Source organism: Thalassophryne amazonica, chromosome 13 (assembly GCF_902500255.1).
Source record: "Thalassophryne amazonica chromosome 13, fThaAma1.1, whole genome shotgun sequence".
Taxonomy (NCBI): Eukaryota; Metazoa; Chordata; class Actinopteri; order Batrachoidiformes; family Batrachoididae; genus Thalassophryne; species Thalassophryne amazonica.
Genome location: NC_047115.1, coordinates 90,999,228 through 91,012,078, shown reverse-complemented (window position 1 = coordinate 91,012,078; position 12,851 = coordinate 90,999,228). Strand labels below are relative to the sequence as shown.

Here is a 12,851-nt window from a genome sequence, read left to right as displayed (position 1 = left end):
TTATTCATCAGTGAGTAAAACAAAATGAGTCAACACAAATAGATCACTGTACAAATTTAAGGAATATAGAAAAAAAAATCTCTTCTATGATAACGTCACAAAACAAAACAAAAACATCTGATTTAATCAAATTGGACATTCTGGAAGCAGGTGTGCAAAAATGATCGAGAGTACTGCGCAAATGTTTTAGGCACCCCAGAGTTATAATAAAAATATACAACCCTCTTTTTATTGGCATGTCAACACAAAATCAGTTCAAACAAAAGTGAATATGTGAGCTATATTTTTATTCCATGATAATAATTTCTTTGTACATGTACTGGCCTGGAGAATACCAAACAAAAACAGTTGCAAATGATCATGCAATATTAGAACGATTGTAAAACACAACTGCTCAAACTTTAAGTTGTGTTTTTCTTAAAATAGTTTAGGTCCTGCGACTTGTACTCTGGTGCGACATACATATGAAATCGTATTATAAACCGTATAAACTTGTTCATACTGATCATCATTAACGTTGAAATTCATCACATTTATTTAATTGATTTATGAATATTTACCAGGTTTTTTGTAATTTTTAATGTTGTTACAATGCATTAAATGTACCTAAACTTTTGCACAGTATTGTATTTCACCTGCAACCTAAAAAATTTGCTGATCACCAATCAGTAGGTTAATTGTTTTTGGACTGTTTCAATGAGGATCGACTTACGAGTCAAAGTGCAGTTTGATCGTCTGTCCGCCTTCATATCCAAAGAACTGCGAACGACACGAAAGGAAAAAGCCTCTGGTACATTTGCACACCCAACACTAAAATACACAACATACCTTTGACCCTGTTTCTAAGGTCAAACTTTGGTCCAGTAGGTCTCAAGTGTTTTCTGGCAGCCCAAAAAAGAATCATGGCCACTTTCTCAAAACAGCAATTAATAAGTATTTCTTGTCGTTGAGTTATTGGTTGTGTTCAGCTCATCCTTTTTTTATCTTCATGACATGTTGTTCTTGACATGGTTGTGAGTGTGGCGCCGTGGTCGGTGTGTCACACTATGAAATCCCAGCAGAGGAGGATGGAGGCATCGTCACTTTTGGAATTCCATCACAGACATGGGATGTGTCCACAGTCAAACATGGAATGTCTGATTTGTGCATAAATCAATTTCACTGTATTTTGTCCTTTTTTAAAAAAAGACAAAAAATGTTGACGTGTCAAACTGAAGCAGTGCTTTGAAATTATTCATGCAGACACAAAATAAACAAACAGATTAAAGGTCGAGTTACAACGATTATAGTGAAGAAAACCACAGAGCCACGTGGCGGTAAACGACAAAATCAGATCCTTCCTTCTTTATGTGTCCACAATCAAATGCAACTTCTAACGAATGTTAGGAAAAAAAAAAATCTAACTCACCATCGCCATGGAAACAGAACCCAGCGTCACCTCACTTCACATTCCTTATTGGTCATTCCTGTTTCAGTGCCAATGATGATGATCACAGACACCTCTGGATTATGACAAAAAGTTAATACGCAACACCCGAGACAAGTTAAGGTCCACAGTCTGACCGTGCTTCTAGAACAAAGACCACCAGGTCCTCGAGATCACTCTGTGGTCTCCAGGCCCCGCTTGACTCCCTCCTCACACAGGACGACAGAATCTGGTCCACCTCCTTCTCCCTGGAACAGCTCCTCCATCAGCTGCTCCCCAGCGCTGCCTGCACGCGATGCCCAGAGAGCGGCGCCCTCGCGCAGGCCCAGCGAGCGCAGCAGTCGTGCGTAATCCAGAAAAGCAGCCTCGATTAGTTTATGTAGAAACCCGTTAAGGAGGTCAAACTTCAGGGAAACAATCATTGAAAAATAACAAGAGAACAACATCCAGGAGACACAGACACCAAAAACCTTCAACAGTGTTCAATCAGTGTGTTGCACATCGAGAAGAACACAGCGCATAAAACACTTTATCTTTGTATACCTTCACCATGTCCTGAACTTCATTTTCATCCGTCTTAAGAAATACAAACAGTATGTTACTGCTCCACGTGGGCTCACCACCTGCAGGGGGTCCACAGAGGGCTTGGTGCATTGTTCCTTGGGCAGTGGACACGGACTGACACTCTGTTACGGAACGTGGAACAATTTCTCCAGTCACAGCCACATAAACCCATAACTTCTTCTGGGTTGTTTGGGTGTCTTGGTGGCTTTCCTCACTCTTCTACTTCTTGCACAGTCACTCAGTTTTTGAGAACTGTCTACTCCAAGCAGATTTACCAAAAAGTGCCATATTGTTTGTATTTCTTTGTAATTGATGTAAATAAAGTCCAAAACATATTCAGTGGCAGCTTCTCCATCAGAGAGCCTCGTCCACAACAACCACAAAGACTCCAAGCTGTCATTGATGTTAAAGGGGATAACACACAGTATTAAGAACAGGGGGATGTAAACTTTGGATCAGGGTCATTTGGGTAGTTCTCTTGTCATTTTGATTTAAAAAGAGGAAACACAGTTGTTTGACAATAAATGGCTTCACCCAACCACTAACCATGAGTGAAAAAAAGTTTTTGTGTTGTCATTCATATTCTCTTAAAAATGGCCAAAAAAGCAAAAATTCTGCCAGGGTATGTAAACCTTTGAGCACAACTGTACACACACACACATATATATATATGCGCGCACACACACACACGATGCAACAACTTGAACCTTACCTATCCTTGCACACACTGTTTGATGCACATTTTCCTCCACTCACACCCATCTTGTGTGTCTTTTTTTTAAGAGCTGAAGTAACGTGAATTTCTCCACTGTGAGAGCAATAAAGTCTTATCTAATTTCCCTTCCATTTGGTCTCTTAATAATAATAATAATAATAATAATGACTTGGATTTAGTAAGATACCCAAAACACTAACAAGTTGCATTATTATTCATTACTTGCACAGTCACACACTGGTGGTGGTAAGCTAGTAGTGTAGCCACAGCTGTGCTGGGGCAGACTGATGGAGGCGTGGCTGCCATTCTGTGCCTACGCCCCCTCCGACCACCACCTTCATTCATATGCATTCATAAATAAGCATGTTTTTGATTGTGGGAGGAAACTGGAGTGCTTGGAGGAAACCCATGCAGACTGGAGAACATGTAAACTCCACACACAAAGAGCGGGAAGCGATCTCATGACCTTCTTGCTGTGAGCCAACAGCTAACCACTAAGCCACCATGCTGCTGTACTCCTGCACACACAATATGTCTACCTTTCTCCTCTCCATCATGTCAGCCACCTCTGTCCCTTTACCAGTCATACTGCCAACATGCCCTTCTAGTGTTCCTCTTCTCCTGCTGTCTGCGCAGAGATAAGAATGGGCAAACGAAAAAAAAAAACAAAACAAAAAAACTCTGGTTTAAGGGGAGCACCTACAAGTTTTGAGTATTTTAGAGGCATTTCGGGGGCACGACAGACACCCAATTTCACGAATTTTCATTATATATATATATATATATATATATATATATATATATTGTATGTTGGGGTATAGTGCAACCTTACAGTAATAAAAGAATCTGTCTATGTAGACCTTCTTTCAGTGATACCTGCCTCATGCTATAGCATATGTACTTACTACAAATGCCATAGCACTGGACAGATATCACTGAACTTGAACTTAAGGAAAGTGTCTTTCCTTAACCTGAAATACAATGGAACTTCATGCATGTATGTATAAATTATTTAAAGAGATTAAAACTTATCAATACAACATTTGTGGTACAAAACAGTGACTTTATTAATACTTACATGTATAATGTAGGCTTACAAATTATTGCCCCATAATAAATTCCTAAATCACACCATGTGACTTTGCACCCCAACTACGTAAGCCAGTCATCAGGAAAATCCCACAGGCAAACACACACACAACAATTTGTAATTAAATATATCACATAGTATCATCAAAAAGCACACATCTTGTGCACCAGAAGTACCGCAGTGTATGAAATTCGTCAAAATAAAAAACAAAAATAAATTGATGTGGGCCGATTTCAGCATGCGGGCAAAATATATCGTCGTTTTGAATGGTTTATCTATTCACGAGTAAAAACTGAAGGAAATCAATTGTAAGGGCTGAAAGAAGTTTCTGTAGGAAGTGTTTTAGCCAAAAGTTCAAGTGAGAGAGGAAGTGTTAGCTTTTTAAATACTTGAAAGACAGTGAACTCATCGAGAGGATTTACCATTGCTATAACGGACTGATGCAGAAGGTGGCAGCAATGCAACATTAAGGATGCTGGCTGCCATTATACACCACAAAAGAAGAAGGGTTTGTTTTTCTCCACAGGTCATGTTTTGAGAAAAAGTGTGTTTCATGTCAAAATAAGGTCATCATAATATATATATATAGGGTGTCTAAAAAATGGACCCAAAATTATTTTGACAGCACAGAAAAACCAATCAATGTTGCCTGACATTCTCTGCATGACCATGTGGCCAAAGCATGTAGTTTTTCTCTCCAATGCACAGTTTTTAGTTCAGTCTTTCCTTTTTGATGTTTTAACCCTTTATCTTTTACACCACATGATCAATGCAACCTCGTCTGAAGTTTCCTAAGAAACAAATCATTAGTCTCTAGTTTTCCGGAAAACCACCAAGCAAATTCAAGTCTCCTTGCCATTTGCTGGGGAGTTAGTTCACTCAGACTGAATTTTGTATGGAAAGAGATGCAGGTCCTTAGGTGCGTTGCACAGAACTTGACGATTTTCATTCTCTGAATTAGGGTCAACTGTGGCATTTTTCCTGGACTTTAATGTCTTGCAGAACAAACTTAAGAGTTCCTCAAATGAGAAAAACACCATTTTTTCCCCCCAGTAAATTGATTTCCTGGTATTCATATCGCAGAGTACTTTTGGGTACATTTTTTTGAGACACTCTATATATGTATATAAGCTAGCGGTTTTACAACCCTGGCAAAAATTATGGAATCACTGGCCTCGGAGAATGTTCATTCAGTTGTTTAATTTTGTAGAAAAAAGCAGATCACAGACATGACACAAAACTAAAGTCATTTCAAATGGCAACTTTCTGGCTTTAAGAAACACTATAAGAAATCAGGAAAAATAATTGTGGCAGTCAGTAACGGTTACTTTTTTAGACAAAGCAGAGGGAAAAAATATGGACTCACTCAATTCTGAGGAATAAATTATGGAATCATCCTGTAAATTTTCATCCCCAAAACTAACACCTGCATAAAATCAGATCTGCTCGTTAGTCTGCATCTAAAAAGGAGTGATCACACCTTGGAGAGCTTTTGCACCAAGTGGACTGACATGAATCATGGCTCCAACACGAGAGATGTCAATTGAAACAAAGGAGACGATTATCAAACTCTTAAAAGAGGGTAAATCATCACGCAATGTTGCAAAAGATGTTGGTTGTTCACAGTCAGCTGTGTCTAAACTCTGGACCAAATACAAACAACATGGGAAGGTTCTTAAAGGCAAACATACTGGTAGACCAAGGAAGACATCAAAGCGTCAAGACAGAAAACTTAAAGCAATATGTCTCAAAAATCGAAAATGCACAACAAAACAAATGAGGAACGAATGGGAGAAAAATGGAGTCAACTTCTGTCACCGAACTCTAAGAAACTGCCTAAAGGAAATGGGATTTACATACAGAAAAGCTAAATGAAAGCCATCATTAACACCTAAACAGAAAAAAAACAAGGTTACAATGGGCTAAGGAAAGGCAATCGTGGACTGTGGATGACTGGATGAAAGTCATATTCAGTGATGAATCTCAAATCTGCATTGGGCAAGGTGATGATGCTAGAACTTTTGTTTGGTGCCTTTCCAATGAGATTTATAAAGATGACTGCCTGAAGAGAACATCTAAATTTCCACAGTCATTGATGATATGGGGCTGCATGTCAGGTAAAGGCACTGGGGAGATGGCTGTCATTACATCAATCAATCAATCAATCAATCAATCAATTTTATTTATATAGCGCCAAATCACAACAAACAGTTTCCCAAAGGCGCTTTATATTGTAAGGCAAGGCCATACAATAATTACGTAAAAACGCCAACGGTCAAAACAACCTCCTGTGAGCAAGCACTTGGCGACAGTGGGAAGGAAAAACTCCCTTTTAACAGGAAGAAACCTCCAGCAGAACCAGGCTCAGGGAGGGGCAGTCTTCTGCTGGGACTGGTTGGGGCTGAGGGAGAGAACCAGGAAAAAGACATGCTGTGGAGGGGAGCAGAGATCAATCAATCAATCAATCAATCAATTTTTTTATATAGCGCCAAATCACAACAAACAGTTGCCCCAAGGCGCTTTATATTGTAAGGCAAGGCCATACAATAATTATGTAAAACCCCAACGGTCAAAACGACCCCCTGTGAGCAAGCACTTGGCTACAGTGGGAAGGAAAAACTCCCTTTTAACAGGAAGAAACCTCCAGCAGAACCAGGCTCAGGGAGGGGCAGTCTTCTGCTGGGACTGGTTGGGGCTGAGGGAGAGAACCAGGAAAAAGACATGCTGTGGAGGGGAGCAGAGATCGATCACTAATGATTAAATGCAGAGTGGTGCATACAGAGCAAAAAGAGAAAGAAACAGTGCATCATGGGAACCCCCCAGCAGTCTACGTCTATAGCAGCATAACTAAGGGATGGTTCAGGGTCACCTGATCCAGCCCTAACTATAAGCTTTAGCAAAAAGGAAAGTTTTAAGCCTAATCTTAAAAGTAGAGAGGGTGTCTGTCTCCCTGATCTGAATTGGGAGCTGGTTACACAGGAGAGGAGCCTGAAAGCTGAAGGCTCTGCCTCCCATTCTACTCTTACAAACCCTAGGAACTACAAGTAAGCCTGCAGTCTGAGAGCGAAGCGCTCTATTGGGGTGATATGGTACTACGAGGTCCCTAAGATAAGATGGGACCTGATTATTCAAAACCTTATAAGTAAGAAGAAGAATTTTAAATTCTATTCTAGAATTAACAGGAAGCCAATGAAGAGAGGCCAATATGGGTGAGATATGCTCTCTCCTTCTAGTCCCCGTCAGTACTCTAGCTGCAGCATTTTGAATTAACTGAAGGCTTTTTAGGGAACTTTTAGGACAACCTGATAATAATGAATTACAATAGTCCAGCCTAGAGGAAATAAATGCATGAATTAGTTTTTCAGCATCACTCTGAGACAAGACCTTTCTGATTTTAGAGATATTGCGTAAATGCAAAAAAGCAGTCCTACATATTTGTTTAATATGCGCTTTGAATGACATATCCTGATCAAAAATGACTCCAAGATTTCTCACAGTATTACTAGAGGTCAGGGTAATGCCATCCAGAGTAAGGATCTGGTTAGACACCATGTTTCTAAGATTTGTGGGGCCAAGTACAATAACTTCAGTTTTATCTGAGTTTAAAAGCAGGAAATTAGAGGTCATCCATGTCTTTATGTCTGTAAGACAATCCTGCAGTTTAGCTAATTGGTGTGTGTCCTCTGGCTTCATGGATAGATAAAGCTGGGTATCATCTGCGTAACAATGAAAATTTAAGCAATACCGTCTAATAATACTGCCTAAGGGAAGCATGTATAAAGTGAATAAAATTGGTCCTAGCACAGAACCTTGTGGAACTCCATAATTAACCTTAGTCAGTGAAGAAGATTCCCCATTTACATGAACAAATTGTAATCTATTAGATAAATATGAATCAAACCACCGCAGCGCAGTGCCTTTAATACCTATGGCATGCTCTAATCTCTGTAATAAAATTTTATGGTCAACAGTATCAAAAGCAGCACTGAGGTCTAACAGAACAAGCACAGAGATGAGTCCACTGTCTGAGGCCATAAGAAGATCATTTGTAACCTTCACTAATGCTGTTTCTGTACTATGATGAATTCTAAAACCTGACTGAAACTCTTCAAATAGACCATTTCTCTGCAGATGATCAGTTAGCTGTTTTACAACTACCCTTTCAAGAATTTTTCAGAATACATCAACAATAAATACACAAGTTTACGTTGATATTTTGGACACTTTTCTTATCCCATCAGTTGAAAGGACGCTTGGGGATGATGAAATCATTTTTCAAGATGATAATGCATCTTGCCATAGAGCAAAAACTGTGAAAACATTCCTTGCAAAAAGACACATAGGGTCAATGTCATGGCCTGCAAATAGTCCGGATCTTAATCCAATTGAAAATCTTTGGTGGAAGTTGAAGAAAATGGTCCATGACAAGGCTCCAACCTGCAAAGCTGATCTGGCAACAGCAATCAGAGAAAGTTGGAGCCAGATTGATGACGAGTACTGTTTGTCAATCATTAAGTCCATGCCTCAGAGACTGCAAGCTGTTATAAAAGCCAGAGGTGGTGCAACAAAATACTAGTGATGTGTTGGAGCGTTCTTTTGTTTTTCATGATTCCATAATTTTTTCCTCAGAATTGAGTGATTCCATATTTTTTTTTACCTCTGCTTGGTCTAAAAAAGTTTTTCCTGATTTCTTATAGTGTTTCTTAAAGCCAGAAAGTTGCCATTTGAAATGACTTTAGTTTTGTGTCATGTCTGTGATCTGCTTTTTTTTCTACAAAATTAAACAACTGAATGAACATCCTCCAAGGCTGGTGATGCCATAATTTTTGCCAGGGGTTGTAACAGCTTGCAGTCTCTGAGGCATGGACTTAATGAGTGACAAACAGTACTCTTCATCAATCTGGCTCCAACTTTCTCTGATTGCTGTTGCCAGATCAGCTTTGCAGGTTGGAGCCTTGTCATGGACCATTTTCTTCAACTTCCACCAAAGATTTTCAATTGGATTAAGATCCGGACTATTTGCAGGCCATGACATTGACCCTATGTCTTTTTGCAAGGAATGTTTTCACAGTTTTTGCTCTATGGCAAGATGCATTATCATCTTGAAAAATGATTTCATCATCTCCAAACATCCTTTCAATTGATGGGATAAGAAAAGTGTCCAAAATATCAACGTAAACTTGTGCATTTATTGATAATGTAATGACAGCCATCTCCCCAGTGCCTTTACCTGACATGCAGCCCCATATCATCAATGACTGTGGAAATTTACATGTTCTCTTCAGGCAGTCATCTTTCTAAATATCATTGGAACGGCACCAAACAAAAGTTCCAGCATCATCACCTTGTCCAATGCAGATTCGAGATTCATCACTGAATATGACTTTCATCCAGTGATCCACAGTCCACGATTGCTTTTCCTTAGCCCATTGTAACCTTGTTTTTTTACGTTTAGGTGTTAATAATGGCTTTCGTTTAGCTTTTCTGTATGTAAATCCCATTTCCTTTAGGCAGTTTCTTACAGTTCGGTCACAGACGACACCAGTTTCATCCCATTCGTTCATTTGTTTTGTTGTGCATTTTTGATTTTTGAGGCATATTGCTTTAAGTTTTCTGTCTTGACGCTTTGATGTCTTCCTTGGCCTACCAGTATGTTTGCCTTTAACAACCTTGCCATGTTGTTTGTATTTGGTCCAGAGTTTAGACACAGCTGACTGTGAACAACCAACATCTTTTGCAACATTGCGTGATGATTTACCATCTTTTAAGAGTTTGATAATCCTCTCCTTTGTTTCAATTGACATCTCTCGTGTTGGAGCCATGATACATGTCAGTACATTTGGTGCAACAGCTCTCCAAGGTGTGATCACTCCTTTTTAGATGCAGACTAAGGAGCAGATCTGATCTGATGTAGGTGTTAGTTTTGGGGATGAAAATTTACAGGGTGATTCCATAATTTATTCCTCAGAATTGAGTGAGTCCATATTTTTTTCCCTCTGCTTGGTCTAAAAAAGTAACCGTTACTGACTGCCACAATTATTTTTCCTGATTTCTTATAGTGTTTCTTAAAGCCAGAAAGTTGCCATTTGAAATGACTTTAGTTTTGTGTCATGTCTGTGATCTGCTTTTTTTCTACAAAATTAAACAACTGAATGAACATCCTCCGAGGCCGGTGATTCCATAATTTTTGCCAGGGGTTGTATATGACAAAACAAATGGAACATGGAAACAGACTGATGAAAATTCGTATACAAATGCTGGTTTTGCAGCCCTGAATTTCACTTCAGTAGATGTACAGTATAAATAATTGCACCACACTTAAAAATTTCAGTGATTGTAAATGCATTTTAATTGCATTTATAGAATTATTGGACACGCACCTGAGCATTGCATGTTCAGTCACTAACCGGTACAACTGCTGTGGGCTTTGGGGCCAGCTGTGCATCTTCCATGCTCTTCTGGACCAGGGCAGCACATAATAAGTCCATTTAATCTTCACTTTGTTGACATGTTTCTTGATCTTGCACTGGTCTTCCAATGTTTTTACCCCTCTACATATGTAGTTGACAAAATCAGTACATAGCGTGCAGAGGGCTTTACCAGGGAGCTCAACCTTATGGACAAATTCAAGTCTTGCCTTTGTCCCATCCACCTCCACCACCCGCTCCAACCATGTCCACTTAAATCTGTTTTACTGTCTCTTTAACGCAATCTTCACCCTCATCTCATCTTCAAGTGTTTATCCGGGATCAGGTCACGGGGGCACCACCTCCAGCAGAGGACCCCAGACTTCCCTTTCCCAGGCCACATTGATCACCTCTGACTGGGGGATCCAGAGGCGTTCCCAGGCCAGTGTGGAGATATAATCTCTCCACCTAGTACTGGGTCTTCCCCAGGGTCTCATACCAGAAGGACATGCCTGGAACACCTCCCTTGGGAGGCACCCAGGGGGCATCCTTACCAGATGCCCGAACCACCTCAGCTGGATCCTTTCAACTCAAAGGAGCAGCGGCTCTAGTCTGAGCTCCCCACGGATGACGAAGATTCTCACCTTAGCTTTAAGGAAGACATCAGCCACCCTCCTAAGGAAGCCCATTTCTGCCGCTTGTACCGTTTGTATCTAGTTCTTTTGGTCATTACCCAACCCTCATGACCATAGTTGAGAGTAGGAATGCAGACTGACCAGTAGATTGAGAGCTTCGCCTTTTGGGTCAGCTCCCTTTTCGTCACAACAGTACAGTAGAGCGAATGCAATACCGCCCCTGCTGCGCCGATTCTCCAGCCAATCTCATGCTCCATTAATCCTTTCTTTCAATAATCTTGGCCGTGTTAAAGATGCAGAATGATTTTGCATTGTCGTATTATTTTAATACTCAATTTTTTTTAGAGCACCAAGAGGACTGCTATCCAATTTCATTGTATTTTGTGCAATGACATTAAAAAATTCAATTCAATTCAAATCGTCACATCCAGGTACTTTCAGTGACTTTCGATATTACCGATGTTCTGATTGGCTGAAAGTTTGCCTTTCACGAAAAAGTAACCAATGACATTACGAGTTTTAGCTTGCAGCATGGCGTGTGTGTGTGTAAACCCATTGAAAATAATGAAAGCAAACACTCAAAAGAAACAAAAATATCAATCATGCACATTGCATGTGGGATTCCACGGGTTCTCGGCTTGGTGATGTAATTATGTGTCCACCAGTGTCATTTTGGCCCATTTGTAACCACATTCACTGATTTATCAGCAAAGCATATGCAGAAAGGTTTAACTCGTACGGATGGCCCCACTACATATCGAGACATCAACAAAAACGGGGTGTTTTTGTCCCATGTCCCAAAAAAACATTTCTCAACAGATTTACAATGTGTTCAGAAATGGTCCAGAAATCCAGAAAAGTTGGAAATCCGCAAAAAATTCTCATGCCTGTGTCTGTGAACACATTCTCCTCCTCTTCTTCTTTGCCCAGCAGTAGCCCAATTTCCACGAGCACCCTGTTGGGCAATGGTGGCGGTCGTTGTTAACCCGGGCCTCGACCGATCTGGTATGGAAATTAAATTTTTAGTCTGCATGGTTGGAGTGGCTTATTTTACACCAGATGTCCTTGCTGACACAACCCTACTGATTTATCCAGGCTTGGGACCAGCAATCAGAGTGTACTGGCTGCACACCTCGTGTGGCTGAGATTTGACAAACTTTAGGGTTAATGCCCTGCCTATTTCTACCCTCCTTATTTATCCGGGCTTGGTACCAGCACTCAGACTGCACTGGCTGCACACCCCATGTAGCTGAGTTTCTACTCATCTCCTTCAGCAGAAATCCTAATGGACTACAATGTAAATAAGTAGACACATGGATGACAGTTTCTTCTGCCATCCATGTATTTTTAATCTATAATAGCCAAGTGACCTCTGTGTGCATGCGTGCATGTGTATGACTTTGATCACAGAGAACCCGGGGATAGCAGACATGTGGGGTTTGATATGTTTATGTGTTTTGGATCAAGGACAAACACTGCAAAAATGTAAAGTTGATAGGACAAATATTTCTTGAGAAATTAGCAATTTTAGATATCCCGTTGTGGGCTGCCTGTTCCTGCTGCTGCTGTTTCTCTCTCTTCTGCACAGGTGGCGTGCCTCAAGCTGATCGACACACCTGCTCCTCATCTCATCAGTCCCTGCATATAAATCCTGACTCTTCACTCCATCGTCGCCAGAAACTCAGCATATCTTTCATGGTAACTGGCCTCTCTTTTGTGTGTTCCTATGCAGTGATTATTCTGAGCTCCCATGCTCTTTAGATTGCGCGCTGCAATTTTTTCTGCAGCTTAACTGAGTTTCCAAGATCAGCATTTTGTTGTCGTTTTCTTGCTTCAGCTTATTTCAACACTGGACTCAGCTAAGATAAACTGTCTCTTAATCTGACTATGAATTTGAGTTGATCTACTTCTGGAACTGACTCGGTTTGTGTGCTCAGCAATCCACTTACCTGTGTATCTTCTCCAGATTTCACGTTGACAGCTTGCAGGAAGCCACCTGGCTTCTAGACTGCAT

General features: G+C 40.4%; 1 protein-coding gene across 1 annotated transcript in view; it reads right to left on the bottom strand.

Annotated features, from left to right (window-relative positions):
- Nucleotides 1-270: 270 nt before the first annotated feature.
- The window catches only part of LOC117523180 (WD repeat-containing protein 11-like), a 378,317-nt gene continuing 365,736 nt past the window's right edge, over nt 271-12,851 (bottom strand). Inside the window, 1 exon segment of the mRNA XM_034184623.1 lies at nt 271-1,805. Within this exon segment, the coding sequence (XP_034040514.1) occupies nt 1,600-1,805 (206 nt within the window). The 3' untranslated portion in view covers nt 271-1,599.